Here is an 18099-nt window from a genome sequence, read left to right on the forward strand (position 1 = left end):
GCTCCGGTCTTCAGTTCCAGAGGTCTTCGGTTTCAGCGTCGCCGATCTTCAGTTCCAGCATCGCCGATCTTCAGTTCCAGCATCGTCGGTCTTCAGTTCCAGATGGACGGTCTTCAGTTCCAGATGGACGGTCTTCAACTACTCCGCTCCGGCTGGATCTTGGAAGAAGAAGAGGTCGCCACCTGGAACAGGACCTTCTCCGCCGGTCTTCAGGACAGGTAAGGAGCACTTGGGGGTTAGACTTTTTTAGTTTTTTTTAAGGGGGGATTGGGTGGGTTAGAATAGGGGTATGTGGGTGGTGGGTTGTAATGGGGGGGGGGGTGTTGTTTTTTTTTACAGGCAAAGAGCTGAATTCTTTGGGGCATGCCCCACAAAAGGCCCTTTTAAGGGCTGGTAATAGAGCTGTTAACTTTTGTAATTTAGATTAGGGTAGGGAATTTTTTTTATTTTGGGGGGGCTTTGTTATTTTATTAGGGGGCTTAGAATAGGTGTAATTAGCTTAAAATTCTTGTAATCTTTTTTTATTTTTTGTAATTTAGTGTTTGTTTTTGTAATTTAGTTTAGTGTATTTAATTGTAGTTTAGTTTAGATATTTGTAGTTTATTTAATTTATTGATAGTGTAGGTGTATTTGTAACTTAGGTTAGGATTTATTTTACAGGTAAATTGGTAATTATTTTAACTAGGTAGCTATTAAATAGTTATTAACTATTTAATAGCTATTGTACCTAGTTAAAATAAATACCAAGTTACCTGTAAAATAAATATAAACCCTAAAATAGCTACAATGTAATTATTAATTATATTGTAGCTATCTTAGGGTTTATTTTATAGGTAAGTATTTAGATTTAAATAGGAATATTTTAATTAATAATATTAATTAGATTTATTTTAATAAGAATTTAGTTAGGGATGTTAGAGTTAGATAGGGTTATTATACTTAATATATATATAATATAATAACGATATTAACTATATTAACCCTAATATAATTAGGGTTAATATAGTTAATATATATAATATATTAACTATATTAACCCTAATATAATTAGGGTTAATATAGGTGGCGGCGGTGTAGGGGGATTAGATTAGGGGTTAATCTATTTAATATAGGTGGCGGCATTGTAGGGGGATTAGATTAGGGGTTAATACATTTAATATAGGTGGCGGCGGTGTAGGGGGATTAGATTAGGGGTTAATCTATTTAATATAGGTGGCAGCGGTGTAGGGGGATTTAGATTAGAGGCAAAAGAGCTGATTTCTTTGTGACAATGCCCCGCAAAAAGCCCTTTTAAGAGCTGGTAAAAGAGCTGATTTCTTTGGGGCATGCCCCGCAAAAAGCCCATTTAAGGGCTAGCAATAGAGCTGTTACTTTGGGGCAATGTCACGCAAAAGGCCCTTTTAAGGGCTGGTAATAGAGGTGATTACTTTAGGGGGATTAGATTAGGGGTTAATGTATTTAATATAGCTGGCGGCGGTGTAGGGGGATTAAATTAGGGGTTAATAATTTTAATATAGCTGGCGGCGGTGTAGGGGGATTAGATTAGGGGTTAATAATTTTAATATAGCTGGCGGCGGGGTAGGAGCTCACATTAGGGGGTAGTTAATATAGATGGCGGCGGTGTAAGGGGCTCACATTAGGGGGTAGTTAATATAGATGGCGGCGGTGTAAGGGGCTCACATTAGGAGGTAGGTAATATAGATGGCGGCGGTGTATGAGCTCACATTAGGGGGTTATATAGATAAAATAGGTTGCGGCGGTGTAGTTGGCTCACATTAGGGGGTAATATAGATAATGTAGGTGGCGGCGGGGTGCGGGAGCGGTGATTTAGGGGTTAATACATTTATTATTATTAGGAGAGTAAGGGAGGATAGCGGATAAAGGGGTATACGTGTCGGGCTATGTTTGGGAGGCGTGTTAGACAGTACGGGTGATTTAATAACTTAGTCAGGTTTTTTATGCGGCGGCAGTTTCTAAAGTGCCGTAAGTTACTGGCGACTCCAGAAATTTTTACTTACGCAGATTTCTGGACATCGCTGGTTTGTGAGACTTACGGGACTTTAGCATCTTACGGCGCCGTATATGGGATAGCTCGAGTTGCGAGCTGAAACTACGGGCGGCGCAGGTTTCCCACGCTTGCGCCGAAACCTGCGCCGTATATCGGATCGTGCCACTATATATGTTTTCTACCATGGACCACGGCAGTGCTACATTGTCTCCCTTTTTAAGTGATTTTATTTGTATTCAGTAGAATTTGTTTTTAAGTGCATTAAATAAATGTTGTTTTATTGCTTTTGGGTTTATTCCTTAGGCATAAACATTTTCTTGTTAAGTGTGTCCCTATTTGGTTGTTTCTTTTTTCTGTAATGGATGTATACTCCTGACCACTGGGGCACCTCTGCACTCTCTTTAGGGCTTTTTAGTGTACAGTTATTTAATAAAGGGACACTGAACCCAATTTTTTTCTTTCATGATTCAGATAGAGCATGAAAGTTTAAGCAACTTTGTAATTTACTCTATTATCGATTTTTCTTTGTTGTCTTGCTATCTTTATTTTAAAAGCAGGAATGTAAATATTAGCAGCCAGCCCATTTTAGGTTCAGCACCATGGATAGCGCTTGCTTATTGGATGCTTACATTCAACCAAAAATGGGCCGGCTCCTATGCATCACATTCCTGCTTTTTAAATAAAGATAGCAAGAGAACAAAGAAAAAATGATAATAGGAGTAAATTAGAACGTTGCTTAAAATTGCATGCTCTATCTGAATCATGAAAAAAAAAAAAAAAAAATTAGGTGCCTCATCGGATTCTTCAGCAGATCCATAGAATCTTCCTCCGGTATGTGTGGGGACGCGGGATTCCCCGAATTGCATATAAAATCCTCCAGAGACCCTTCTCCAAGGGGGGTGTTGCGTTTCCAAACATATATCTCTATTATGAAGCAACGAGACTCACACATATCACCGCATGGGGAGTAGAGACGGATAGACCAGGCTGGTACCACCTGGAACAACTAGCCCTGCCGGTAGATCTAGTCCTCCGAGATGCCATATGGGTACCCAAGCATGCGAACCTCTTAGCTAGGATCAATAATCCCATTGTCAATCAATCTCTACGTATCTGGTACGAGCTCCGCCACAGACAGGGTGTTTCACCCTACCCTTCTCCTATTCAGAGCTTGAGGGGCCTACTGTGGAACTCACCAGAGATCCATTTTGATTTTTGGAAAAGTAAAGACATCACAAAGGTTTCTGATTTGTATCACTCGGGTACTCTTACAACGGCTTCACAACTAGCGGAACCCGGAGGGGAAAACCCGCTATGGTTCCGCTTCGAGAGCTTCAGAGTGCTCAGTATTGTCAAGGCAAGGAGATTCCCCACGACTTCCCTCAGAGGGAAAACAGAATGGGAATCTAGGTGGGGTACAGGAGCACTGAGATCCCGTCCCATTTCGTTCCACTATACCACACTTCTTAATGATTGTACACCGGGTGTGCCATGGCAGATACGTGCCTGGTGTCGTGAGCTCAACATTTCCATCTCTGAGGGCGACCTTGCTTATGCAATTACTCTCACTAAAAAGACGCTTCACTGTGTCACAGTTTTTGAGACATATATGAAAGGGGTGTTGAAGTGGTATAGAGTCCCAACCCGATTGGCAGCGATGTACCCGTCCTCCACCAGAGAGTGCTGGAGACAGTGTAACTGTGAGGGCTCCGACCTTCATGTGTGGTGGAGTTGTCCGAAGGTCACTTCCCTATGGAAAGAGGTTGAAGTATTACTTAGCTCCATGAACCTAGATGTCCATCTGACACCTGGGATGGCTTTGCTCCATATTCTTCCGAGATCTTTTTCCTTGAACACAAAGAAGTTCTTAATTTACGTCCTGGCAGCGACTAAATTGTGCATAGCTCGGGCTTGGAAACAAACAGAGCCTCCAGATCTAAATGAGATCTGTGATGTGATAAATCACTTCGCTACCATGGAGAGAGATGTCGCCGGTGAAAACAATACCCTGGACTCTTACTGGGAGACGTGGTCTGACTGGTTTGAGCTCCGATGAATGAGACCCACCAGCAGCGCGATCTACCCCTGAAACGAGAGGAGAGAGTTCATGCAGTCTCTCCCCCGTTCCGCTCCCTTTCCTTTTTCCCCCTCCCCCCCCCTTTTTTTTTTTTTTCTTCTCTTCCTCTTCTTTCTTCTTTCTTCTTTCTTCTCTTTATCTCCTTCTTTACCCTCTATATGAGGGAGATGTGTATAACCTTTATTTATCAAGTTGTCTGGAAAATTAGTACGTGGGCCCTGTTGGCTCACTTTCTATTTACCCCTTTCCTAGGGCCAAATAATGCCCGATACCTGATTTTTCTTTGCTTTCCAATATTGGCTACTATGTGAATATACACTGTTGACACACCAGTTATACTATTTGTGATTATTTCAAAAAGTGAAATGTATGTTTCTGTTAACCATGCATATTGCTATATTTTGTTATAAGATATGCTTTGCTGTAATGCTATTCTAATATTACTGTACGGTGAACTTCTATTTAATAAAGAAAAATATTTAAAAAAAAAAATTGGGTTTAGTATCTCTTTAAGTGTTTTGATACATTGAACTGTTTCTATACCTATTTTATTAATATAAATTATATGGTATGGTTTTATTGACCAGATAAAACTCATTTGCATATCCTTTCCCAGAGTTCTCTGCTCCTGTACAAAAACGGGTAGTTTTGGTTTTCTGTGGGGTACATACAAATGGGCTATGCAATAATCTATTGAGTATTGACCAAATAGCAATACATTTTAAACTCTTTTGAATTGTTTATGTTCGGGGGAGGGGGTGTCTGTGGGCCTGTAGAGCTGTGTGGGAATAGCCTTTACTATCCAGTTAGAAATATGTTCCTATAGATGTGTTATATGGAAACTTCGACTTCAAGTTATTTTCAGTATCAGTTTAAACAGGCTTAAAGGGACAGTAAAGTCTAAATTAAATGATGATTCATGATTTACACAGAGCGTGTAATTTTAAACAACTTACTAGTTTACTTCTGTTACCAAATTAGTTTTTTTCTTTTGGTTTCCTTTGTTGAAGAGTAAACCTATATTGGCTGAGGAGCATCAATGTACTGCTGGGAGCTAGCTGATGATTGGTGGCTGCACATTTATGGCACATGTAACTGGCTTATCAGCTGTGCTCAGCTAGCTCCCAGTAGTGAGCTGCTGCTTCTCAGTCTACTTTTTAACAAAGGATAACACAAGAATAAAACAAATTTGATAATAGAAGTAAATTGTAACTTGTTTAAAATTGCACGCTCTATCTGAATCATGAAAGTTTATTTTGGAAATGAAATTCCCTTTAACTCAAAGCTTGTCATGTGCAAAATAAAAGCACATTTAATTGATTTTAATATGATTGATAAATATTGTGATGTCTCTTTAAGTTATGCTTATTTCTTCCTAAGTGAAATGTTTTTTTAAATTAATAAATGACATTTTTGTTTACCAGTGTATCCTGACCTGTGCCACATTAGCCTGGTGGCCCTGTGTGATGAGCAGAAGCACACCGACAGGATAGCATTTTGGGATAATGTATATGGCTTTGACATGTCCTGCATGAAGAAATCTGTTATTCCTGAAGCCACTGTGGAGGTTGTTAATCCAGACACAATGGTTTCTGAACCTTTCACAATCAAGGTAATCAACTGGGGGTTCTGTTAATCAGAAATGTGTCTGCTGATATGTGACTAATGTCTTGGAAGAAGGTTGAAGCCCATGTGCGTGTTTGCATTTTCCTGTCTGAAAGAACATAATGTGTTTGTGTGTGTCTGTCAAGAACATACTGTTTGTGTGTGTCTGTCAAGAACATACTGTTTGTGTGTGTCTGTCAAGAACATACTGTTTGTGTGTGTCTGTCAAGAACATACTGTTTGTGTGTGTCTGTCAAGAACATACTGTTTGTGTGTGTCTGTCAAGAACATACTGTTTGTGTGTGTCTGTCAAGAACATACTGTTTGTGTGTGTCTGTCAAGAACATACTGTTTGTGTGTGTCTGTCAAGAACATACTGTTTGTGTGTGTCTGTCAAGAACATACTGTTTGTGTGTGTCTGTCAAGAACATACTGTTTGTGTGTGTCTGTCAAGAACATACTGTTTGTGTGTGTCTGTCAAGAACATACTGTTTGTGTGTGTCTGTCAAGAACATACTGTTTGTGTGTGTCTGTCAAGAACATACTGTTTGTGTGTGTCTGTCAAGAACATACTGTGTTTGTGTCTCTCTGTCAAGAACATACTGTGTTTGTGTCTCTCTGTCAAGAACATACTGTGTTTGTGTCTCTCTGTCAAGAACATACTGTGTTTGTGTCTCTCTGTCAAGAACATACTGTGTTTGTGTCTCTCTGTCAAGAACATACTGTGTTTGTGTCTCTCTGTCAAGAACATACTGTGTTTGTGTCTCTCTGTCAAGAACATACTGTGTTTGTGTCTCTCTGTCAAGAACATACTGTGTTTGTGTCTCTCTGTCAAGAACATACTGTGTTTGTGTCTCTCTGTCAAGAACATACTGTGTTTGTGTCTCTCTGTCAAGAACATACTGTGTTTGTGTCTCTCTGTCGAAAACTTACTGTGTTTGCATGTCTGTCAAGAGTATACTCTGTGTATGTGTGTCTGTCTATCAAAAATATAATGTGTGTCTGTCTGTCTGTCAAGAACATATTGTGTGTGTCTGTCAAGCGCATATTGTGTTTGTCAAGAAAATTATATGTTTGTGTGTGTCTGTCAATGACATACTATGTGTATTTGTGTCAAGAACATACTGTGTTTGAGTGTCTGTATACAATGTGTATGTGTGTTTATCTATCAAGAACATACTGTGTGTTTGTGGTCTGTGTGTAAAGAACATAGTATGTGTGTGTATTTTGTATGTGTGTGTCTGTCAAGTGCATACTGAGTTTGTCTGTCAAGAACATACTGTGTATGGGTCTGTCTGTCAAGAACATACTGTGTGTGTGTCTGCCAAGAGCATACTGTGCTTGTGTGTGTCTGTCGAGAGCATACTGTGTTTGTGTGTGTCTGTCAAGAGCATACTGTGTTTGTGTGTGCTTGTCTTTCAAGAGCATACTGTGTTTGTGTGTGTGCTTGTCTGTCAGGAGCATACTGTGTTTGTGTGTGCTTGTCTGTCAAGAGCATACTGTGTTTGTGTGTGCTTGTCTGTCAAGAGCATACTGTGTTTGTGTGCTTGTCTGTCAAGAGCATACTGTGTTTGTGTGTGCGTGTCTGTCGAGCATACCGTGTGTGTGATTGTCTGTCAAGAGCATACTGTGTGTGTGTGTCTGTCAAGAGCATACTGTTTGTGTGTGTGTCTGTCAAGAGCATACTGTGTTTGTGTGTGTGTCTGTCAAGAGCATACTGTGTGTTTGTAGCTGCAATGAGAAAACTGTGTGTGCCTGTTAATATCATACTGTGTTTGTGTCTGTCTGTCAAGAGTGTATTGTGTATGTGTCAAGAGCATACTGTGTTTGTGTCTGTCCATCTATCAAGAGCATATTTTGTGTGACTGTCAAGAACATATTGTGTTTGTGTGTGTGTCTGTCAAGAGCATAATGTGTTTGTGTGTGTGTGCCTCTGTCAAGAACGTGCTGTGTTTGTGTGTGACTGACTGTAAAGGATGTGCCGTGTACGTGTGTCTGTCAAGAATGTGTTTGTGTGTGTCTGTCAAGAGCATACTGTGTTTGTGTGTGCTTGTCTGTCAAGAGCATACTGTGTTTGTGTGTTCTTGTCTGTCAAGAGAATACTGTGTTTGTGAGTGTGTGTCTGTCAAGAGCATACTGTGTTTGCGTGTGCTTGTCTGTCAAGAGCATACTGTGTTTGTGTGTGCTTGTCAGTCAAGAGCATACTGTGTTTGTGTGTGCTTGTCTGTCAAGAGCATACTGTGTTTTTGTGTGCTTGTCTGTCAAGAGCATACTGTGTTTGTGTGTGCTTGTCTGTCAAGAGCATACTGTGTTTGTGTGTGCTTGTCTGTCAAGAACATACTGTGTTTGTGTGTGCTTGTCTGTCAAGAGCATACTGTGTGTGTGTGTTCTTGTCTGTCAAGAGCATACTGTATTTGTGTGTGCTTGTCTGTCAAGAGCATACTTTGTGTGTGCTTGTCTGTCAAGAGCATACTGTGTGTGTGCTTGTCTGTCAAGAGCATACTGTGTGTGTGCTTGTCTATCAAGAGCATACTGTGTTTGTGTGTGTGTCTGTCAAGAGCATACTGTGTTTGTGTGTGTGTCTGTCAAGAGCATACTGTGTGTTTGTAGCTGCAATGAGAAAACTGTGTGTGCCTGTTAAGATCATACTGTTTTCGTGTCTGTCTGTCAAGAGTGTATTGTGTATGTGTCAAGAGCATACTGTGTTAGTGTCTGTCCATCTATCAAGAGCATATTTTGTGTGACTGTCAAGAACATATTGTGTTTGTGTGTGTGTGTCTGTCAAGAGCATAATGTGTTTGTGTGTGTGCCTCTGTCAAGAACGTGCTGTGATTGTGTGTGACTGACTGTAAAGGATGTGCTGTGTGCGTGTGTCTGTCAAGAATGTATTGAGTGTCTGTCTGTCTTTCTGTCAAGAATATACATTGTGCACGAGTGTTTGAACTGTTTAAAAAGAAATTTCATATAATGTTCTATTTCTTTCCGAAGATATGGTGAGTTCACAACGTCATTAATTACTAATGGGAATATCACTCCTGGCCAGCAGGAGAAGGCAAAGAGCACCACAGCAAAGCTGTTAAGTGTCACTACCCTAACCATAAACCCCAGTCATTCTCTTTGCCTCTGTCAATGGAGAAGATGAAGTTCTGGTGTCTGAAAAAAATTGAATTTCTTTCGCTACAAGCAAGTTTTCTGGGTCTAGCCGTAGTCCACGTTAATCCCTTCAGTAGGGTAGTGGTGGCTTTAAAGCAGTTTGGAACTTGTAAGGTGGGCCTTGCTGCGTTTTCTTAACATTTTGCTGCCCTACTTTTTTCTACAGGTCTCTGTGAGGAGCGGCGTTGTTTCATACCTTGTAAGATGTCCTCCTGCCGGACGGCTAGATTGCAGGTAAGTGCCTTTTAGTCTTCTTGGTAGGAGACTTGCACGTTAAGACTGCGACATTTATGGGGACAATTTAGATCCTTAGTAGGATTGTGGCTTGGCAGAGCGCAGGCACAACTTATGCATGTGAGGAGACTAAGGGTTAATCCTTCTTATAGTCATGAAGGAGTTAACCTTGCTTAAACTGGCTCTATTATTTTATCTTTGGTGGCATAAGAATTTCCTGATAATATGTATTATATCTAGGGTCTGGGCTGTGTGTTATGGCACTGTACTGTGTGAAATTTAGACCTATACGTATACTAGCTTGTCAGCTAGTCACTTCAGTAACGGAGCAGCCGGAGAGCGGGCTTTACGAGATGTCCCAGATCCCTGGGCTGTGGACATAGTATTGCAGGGTTACAAAATAGAATTCAAGACTCTTCCTCCCAGGGGCAGGTTCCTCCTCTCATGATTATCTGCAGACCAGATAAAAAGAGAGGCATTCTTGAATTGCGTCCGAGACCTTTCTTCCCTGGGAGTGATAGTTCCAGTTCCTTTAAGGGAATTCGGCCTAGTATTCTATTCAAATCTGTTTGTAGTTCCCAAAAAAGAAGGGACTTTTTGTCCTATTCTAAACTAGTTTCTCAGGGTACCATCCTTCAAAATGGAAACCATTTGTTCCATTCTTCCCTTGGTCCAAGAGGGTCAGTTCATGACGACCATAGTGTCAGGAATTTTTCCCTGCTTTGTTTGCCATGTGCTGATGACAGCCATTTTACTCACCTCTCTTGTGTGATGCTGCTCATTTCCTGCACGCCCTCTTATGGTCAGACTGGTGTACATCATCCGTGTGAGACAGGTTGCATTCTCTTAATTGTGATGTCATCACTTATTATTTAAAGGTCCTCTGTTCAGTATGCTTTGCCGTTGCGTTGTCTCAGACCTGTTTGTGAGTTCCTGTTCCTGTGTATTACCTGGCTGTCTGACGTCCCTCCTGGTTCCTGATCCCTGGCTTGTTCTTGAATCTGCTGTTCTCCTTGTTCCTGATTCCGGCTCGTCTGACTACTCGCTTTGGTTCCTGACTCGGCTCGTCTGACTATTCCTTTTGGCTCCTGACTCGGCTCGTCTGACTACCAGCTCTGGCTTTGACTCCTGGCTTGTTATTTGACTTGTGGACTTTTTATTATTTTTTGTTATTAGTAAAGGTGTGATTATTTTTTCACTTCTCGTCTCAGTCTGATTCCTGACACCCTGACATTACGCAAGGGCCATGAATCCTGATGGTGCTAATAATCCACCTTTACCTACCATCATTTCCAGGACGGATGGACAGGAACACCGTTTGGATCAATTTGCACTAGCCCTGCAAACCCTGCAGACTCGCACTGCACATTTGGACCACAGTGTCCCGCAAGTTGTGGCTGCTCCTGTTTCCGCTGCTGCACCTAGTCCTACCAGGAGCATGTCCGGTTCTGCACCTCTACCTCAGCGATATGGAGGTGATCCTATTCAGTGCAGAGGGTTTTTTAACCAGTTGGGCATTTACTTTGAGATGTTACCTCAGGTGTTTCCCTCTGACAGAGCTAAGGTGGGATTTCTCATCTCGTTACTCTCTGACACAGCTCTTGCCTGGGCTAATCCCTTGTGGGAGACTAATATACCTGTGATTTCAAATTACCCTGAATTTGTGGCCTCCTTTTGAAGGATATTTGATGTTCCGGCTCGCTCCTCCTCTTCTGCTAAACAACTCATGTCCTTTCAGCAAGGTACAAGATCTGTTGCTCAGTATGCCATTGAGTTCCGTACGCTTGCCGCAGAGGTAGGTTGGAACAATGAGGCCCTTGTTGCCGCCTTATTTCATGGGCTCTCTGATGCGATTAAAGACGAAGTTGCTGCCAGAGATTTACCAGAGGATCTCGAGGCATTGGTGTCTTTTTTGATCCTAATTGACATCAGACTCAGAGAGAGGCCCTCTTTCAAGGAGCCCTTGCGGAAGCCTCCTGTTACGTTGTTCCCACCCATGCCTCCCTCTCCTCCCATGCCTCCTGGTCCCGAATCACCAGGTACTGCTGAGCCAATGCATTTGGGATTCACACGTCTCTCCGCGGCGGAAAGGGCCTTTAGGAGGAGGGAGGGCTTCTGCCTCTATTGTGGGTTACAGGGCCACCTTTTTAAAGTCTTGTCCTACACGGCCGGGTAACGCTCGCACCTAAGGTCCTGTCGGGGGCAGACCTTGGGTGGTTTATCCTTGTCCCGGAACCGCTAAAGGAGAAACATTTGGTCACCGTTGTCCTTTCCTTGGTGGGCTCCCCCATAGTCACCCAGGCTCTTGTTGACTCCGGTGCTGCGGTCTATTTCATTGACGGTGCTTTTGTATCAAAGCACTCCATTCCTGTTTTACCTTGGTCTGTTCCGCTTGCTATTGAGGCCATTGATGGCAGGCCCCTTCAGCCCGCACTCGTTACTCACGAAACCGATCCATTATCCATGGCTGTTGGGGCTCTCCATTTTGAAACCCTCCAGTTCCAGGTGATAAACTCTCTGTATTTTCCAGTTGTTCTGGGTTATCCCTGGCTCCAAAAGCACAATCCCAGTCTCGATTGGTGCAGGTCCGAAATTTTGTCATGGTCTCCCTTTCTTTTTTGTGAAGAAAAAGGGTGGCGAGTTAAGACCATGCATCAATTATAGGGGTCTTAATCGTCTTACCATTAAGAATGCCTACCCTATTCCTCTCATTACGGAACTCTTTGACCTCCTCAAGGGAGCTACGGTCTTTTCTAAACTTGATTTGAGAGAGGAGCGTACAATCTCGTTAGGATCAAGGAGGGCCACGAGTGGAAAACAGCATTTAACACCAGGAGCGGGCATTATGAATATCTTGTAATGCCCTTTGGCCTATGTAATGCTCCTGCTGTTTTCCAGGAATTTATTAATGATGTCCTACGAGATACGTTGCAACAGTGTTTTGTGGTGTACTTAGTCGACATCCTCATACACTCACACACATCGTTCTTATGTTACATGGGTTCTTCAGAGACTACGTGAGAACGACCTGTTTTGGAAACTCGAGAAATCTGAGTTCCATCAGACTCAAGTAACCTTCCTAGGTTATGTTATCTCCATTGCAGGGTTCTACATGGATCCTGACAAGTTGTCTGCAGTTCTGCAGTGGCCTCGCTCAGTTGGTCTTCGGTCTATTCAACGTTTTTTGGGGTTAGCCAATTACTATTAAAAGTTTATTAAAAACTTTTCTTCCTTGGTCAAACCTATCACAGACATGACCCGTAAAGAGAATGATCCACTCCATTGGTCACCTACTGCCATTAAGGCCTTCGATAGTCTTAAGACTGCCTTTGCTACCGCTCCAGTTCTGGCTCATCCTAACCCTGTCCTGCCTTTTGTTCTTGAGGTCGATGCGTCTGAGACTGGAGTAGGTGCCCTCTTGTCTCAGCGTCCTACGCGTGAGGGTTCCTTCTCTAAGAAATTTTCTCCAGCGGAGTGCAATTATAAAATTGGTGACAGGGAATTACTGGCCATAATTTTGGCACTCAAGGAATGGAGGCATCTTCTCGAGGGTACTAGCGTACCAGTGCTCATTCTTACTGACCAAAAGAATTTAACTTATCTATACGAAGCAAAACGCTTGTCGCCCCGACAGGCCAGATGGGTGCTATTTTTGTCTCGGTTTAATTATGTGGGGCTGATGCCCTCTATCAACAGTTTTCGCCTCTGTCCAAGGAGGAGTCTTTACCTACTTCAGTTATACCTCCTGACCATATTTTTGCTGCCATATGTACTAATTTGACTTCTCCCTTGGGGGAGGAGATCCTGGTTGTGCAAACCAATGCACCTCCTGAGAAACCTAGTGGTAAGTGCTTTGTTCCTGAGAATCTTAGAACTAAACTTTTGCACACTTACCACTATCCTAAAGCCGCAGGTCACGTGGGCAAGAACCAAATGATTTGGTCTGTCACTCGACAATTCTGGTGGCCAGGTCTTCGTTCTGATGTAGCTGCGTATGTTGCCTCCTGCTCAGTTTGTGCACAGAATAAGACTCCCCAACGTCTTCCTGTGGGTCTTCTTCAACCTATTGCTAATGGTGAGCGTCCTTGGACACATCTTTCCATGGACTTCATTGTCGAGCTCCCTGTTTCCAGTGGCAATACTGTTATCCTGATGGTGGTTTACCGTTTTTCTAAAATGTCACGTTGCATTCCCTTGAAGAAGCTGCCTACCGCTCAGGAGCTTGCTTCAATTTTTGCCTGGGAGGTCTTCCGTTTACATGGGTTACCCAAGGAGATAGTGTTGGACTGGGCTAGTCAGTTTGTCTCCAGATTTTTGCATTCCTTTTGTGCTCAAATGGGGATCCAGCTTTCCTTCTCCTCGGCATATCACCCTCAATCCAATGGGGCTGCGGAACCGTCTAATCAAGCTCTGGAACAGTTCCTCCGTTGCTTTTTTCAGATCACCACAATAATTGGTCTGAACTGTTACCTTGGGCAGAATTTGCTTGTAATAGTACTATTAATGCTTCCTCCTAGTTATCCCCGTTCATGGCGAATTATGGGTTTCAACCATCCTTGTTGCCCGATTCATTCATGTCTCAAGGTATTCTGGCTTTGGAGGAGCATCTCCGGCAACTCCGTTCCACGTGGGTGCAGATTCAGGATTGCCTTCATCATTCTATGCAGCGCCAAAAGTTCCAGGCTGATCGTAGGCGTCTGCCCGCGCCTTCCAACCAGGTTGGTGAGAGGGTTTGGCTGTCCTCCCGCAACTTGAACCTTCGTGTGCCTTCCAATAAACTGGCTCCCTGTTATGTTGGTCCTTTTTGAATCCTCCGTTGGGTCAATCCTGTGGCCTACGCTCTTGACATTCCTCCTGCAATGCGCATCTCCAATGTTTTTCATGTCTCCCTCTTGAAACCATTGGTTTGTAATCGGTTTACCACTGTGTTGCCTCGTCCCCATCTCTGTTGACAACCATGAAGAATATGAGGTCAGCAGCATTATTGACTCTCGTATGTCCAGGGGCCGCGTACAGTATTTGGTTCACTGGAGGGGCTACGATCCGGAGGAGCGTTCATGGGTTACCTCCTCTGATGTTCATGCTCGTGCCCTCCTCCGTGCCTTGCATGCCCATTTCCCCAATAAGCCTTTTGTCCTCCCACGTGGGAGGGGTCGTTGAGGGTAGGGTACCGTCAGGGTTTTTTCCCTGCTTTGTTTGCCATGTGCTGCTGGCAGCCATTTATTCACCTCTCTTGCTGAGTCTGGTGCAGAATGTGTGATGCTACTCATTTCCTGCATGCCCTCTTATGGTCAGACTGGTGTACATCATCCATGTGAGACAGGTTGCAGTCTCAGAACTGTGATGTCATCACTTATTATTTAAAGGGCCTCTGTTCAGTATGCATTGCCCTTGCGTTGTCTCAGACCTGTTTGTGAGTTCCAGTTCTTGTGTATTACCTGGCTGTCTGACGTCCCTCCTAGTTCCTGATCCCTGGCTTGTTCCTGAATCTGCTGTTTTCCTTGTTCCTGATACCGGCTCGTCTGACTATTCGCTTTGGCTCCTGACTCGGCTCGTCTGACTACCAGCTTTGGCTTTGACTCCTGGCTTATTTGACTTGTGGACTTTTTATTATTTTTTGTTATTAATAAAGGTGTGATTATTTTTGCACTTCTCGTCTCAGTCTGATTCCTGGCACCCTGACACATAGACCTGAAGGATGCGTATGTTCATGTTCCCATACACAGGGATCATCACAAGTTCCTGAGATTTGCTTTTCTAGACAAGCATTTTAGTTTGTGCCTTTTCCGTTTGGCCTTGCCACAGCTCCCAGAATTTTCTCAAAGGCTCTAGGGGCTTTGTTGGCAGTGATCAGGTCTCAAGGAATTGCAATGGCTCCCTACCTGGATGACATCTTGGTTCAGGCGCCATCTTTTTAACAAGCCAGCTCTCATACAGAGATCTTGTTATCTTTTCTACGTTCCCACGGATGGAAAGTGAATCTGGAAAAAAGTTCCCTTGTTCCAGCTACAAGGGTGGTTTTCTTAGGGACAGTAATAGATTCCCTATCTATGAAGATCTTTCTGACGGAGGTTAGAAAAGCCAAAATTATTTCCGCTTGCCTTTCTCTGCAGTCTACTGTTCGGCCGTCAGTAGCTCAATGTATGGAGGTAATTGGTCTGATGGTCGCTTACTATGGAATCATTCTCTTTGCTCGATTCCATTTGAGAGCTCGGCAGTTATGCATGCTCAGACAATGGAATGTAGACCATTCGGATCTGTCTCAGAGGATAGATCTAGACCAGTCGACAAGAGACTCTCTCCCGTGGTGGCTTGCTCAGGAGCATTTGTCTCACGGCACATGCTTCCGGAGACTTTCCTGGGTAATAGTGACTACGGGCGCCAGCCTGCTAGGCTGGGGAGCATTCTGGGACTCGTTAAAGTCTCAGGGACTATGGACTCGGGAGGTGTCTGCTCTTCCAATAAACATCTTGGAGTTGAGAGCGACTTACAATGCTCTGATGGCTTGGCCTTAATTGTCCTTAGCCCGGTTTATCATGTTCCAGTCGGACAACATCACCTAAGTGGCTTAAATTAATCACCAGGGAGGAACTCAGAGTTCCTTAGCCATGAAGGAGGTGGCTCGGATTATTCAGTGGGTGGAAGCTCACAATTGTTGTCTATCTGCCATCCACATTCCAGGAGTGGACAACTAGGAAGCAGATTTCCTGAGCAGACAGACATTTCATCCCGGGGAGTTGGTTCTCCATCCGGAGGTGTTCTCCAGGTTAACCCTCAAGTGGGGGGTGCCGGAGTTAGATTTAATGGCGTCTCGGCAGAACGCCAAGCTTCCAAGGTACGGTTCAAGGTCAAGAGATCTGCAGGCCACTCTGATAGATGTTCTGACGGTTCCTTGGGTTTTCAGTCTAGCATACCTGTTTCCTCCGTTTGTGTTCCTTCCACGAGTCATTGCTTGTATCAAACAGGAGAGAGCTTCAGTAATTCTAATAGCTCCTGCATGGCCTCGCAGGATCTACTATGCAAACCTAGTGAAGATGTAATCTCTGCCACCTTGGGGGTTGCCTCTGAGGAAGAACCTTCTAACTCAGGGTACATTCCTCCATCCAAATCTTTCTTTCTCTGAAGCCAATTGCTTGGAGATTGAATGCTTAGTTCTGGCTAAGCGTGGGTTTTCTGAGTCGGTCATTGAGACCATGCTACAGACTCACAAGCCTGTTACTTGTAAAAAATTACCATAAGGTTTGGCATAAATACCTTTATTGGTGTGATTCCAAAGGCTACTCTTGGAGTAGGGTCAGGATTCCTTGGATTTTGTATTTTCTCCAGGAAGGTGTGTAGAAAGGGTTGTCGGTCAGATTTCTGGTTTATCTATTCTTTTACATAAGCACCTGGCAGATGTGCCAGATGTTCAATCTTTTTGTCAGGCCCTGGTCAGAATCAGGCCTGTGTTTAAGTCTGTTGCTCCTCCTTGGAGTCTTAATCTTGTTGTTAAAGTTTTGCAGCAGGCTCCGTTTGAGCCATTGCATTCCATAGATATTAAGTTATCTTGGAAGGTTTTGTTTCTGGTTGCTATCTCTTCTGCTCAGAGAGTTTCGGAACTCTTGGCTTTGCAGTGTGACTCACCTTACCTTATCTTTCTTTCTGATAAGGCGGTCCTTTTTACTAAGTTGGGTTTTCTTCCGAAGGTGGTTTCGTATAGAAATATTAATCAGGAAATTGTTGTTCCTTTTCTATATCCTAATCCTTCTTCTCATAAGGAACGTTTGTTACACAACTTGGACATTGTGCATGCTCTAAAATTCTACCAGCAGGCGACTAAGGATTTTCGCCAGTCCTCTGCCCTGTTTGTTTGTTTCTCTGGAAAGTGTAAGGGTCAGAAAGCTACTGATACTTTTCTTTCTCTCTGGTTGAGAAGTATAATTCATTTTGCTTATGAGACTGCTGGTCAGCAGCCTCCTGAGAGAATTACGGCTCATTCCACGAGGGCTGTCTCCTCTTCTTGGGCTTTCAAAAATGAAGCTTCTGTAGAACAGATTTGCAGAGCTGCAACTTCGTCCTCTCTGCATACTTTTTCCAAATTTTCCAAATTTGATACTTTTGCCTCGGCTGAGGCTTCTTTTTGGAGAAAGGTTCTTTCTGTTTAGGTCTGCTTGTCTTGTTCTCCCTCCCTAGTTATCTGTGTCCTCTAGCTTGGGTATTGGTTCCCACTAGTAATTGATGACTGGGGTTTATGGGCAGGGGGTGACACTTAACAGCTTTGCTGTGGTTCTCTTTGCCTCCTCCTGCTGGCCATATTCCCATTAGTAATTGATGACGTTGTGGACTCACCATATCCGGAAATAAATACATTTATCAGGTAAGCATAAATTTTGTTTTCATTAGAACCCTTTATTTGTAAACAATTCATTACTTTGACTGTGTGTTCAACGCCTTCAAAATGGTTAAACACATAGTCAAGGCTGCACTTCTGAAAACACTACCATTTTGTTCTAGATGATGATATGACTAATGATTGGAGCCTATATATATATATATATATATATATATATATATATATATATATATATATATATATATATATATATATATTATAAGAAAAGATGTGTATAGGTATGGCGTTGTGGGATACACCCAAATGTAAATCTAAACGTGAGTGAATAACTTGCAGCCTTCGAATACCTATCAAGCTATATATACCTATATATAAATATATATATATATATATATATATATATATATGCTCACCAGCTGTATCTTTAGCTGGAGTGTTACAGAAGCACAGCTTTGACTAAGTATTTAACACATTAAGCATGAGAAAGAGAAATTCATTTGTTTAAAAATAAAATATTAGAACAAAATAAAGCATTTTATTTCTGATGAAATGCAGCCTAATGTTCCAAGTGCCACAATAAGAATTTTCATTATTATAATTCTGCCCCCCCTTACTTAAGTCAGTCCTGATTTAGATAATATTACCCATAGAATCAGTCTTGATTTATTTAATCAGGCCTTGAGGTGGAGT

General features: G+C 42.8%; 1 protein-coding gene across 1 annotated transcript in view; it reads left to right on the forward strand.

The window, feature by feature from the left end:
• Positions 1–18099, forward strand: part of PRMT3 (protein arginine methyltransferase 3) — a 606280-nt gene that overhangs the window by 360428 nt on the left and 227753 nt on the right. The window contains exon 12 of the mRNA XM_053720370.1: positions 5510–5697. Within this exon, the coding sequence (XP_053576345.1) occupies positions 5510–5697 (188 nt within the window). The remainder of the gene's footprint in view (positions 1–5509; positions 5698–18099) is intronic.

Source organism: Bombina bombina, chromosome 7 (genome assembly GCF_027579735.1).
Source record: "Bombina bombina isolate aBomBom1 chromosome 7, aBomBom1.pri, whole genome shotgun sequence".
NCBI lineage: Eukaryota > Metazoa > Chordata > Amphibia > Anura > Bombinatoridae > Bombina > Bombina bombina.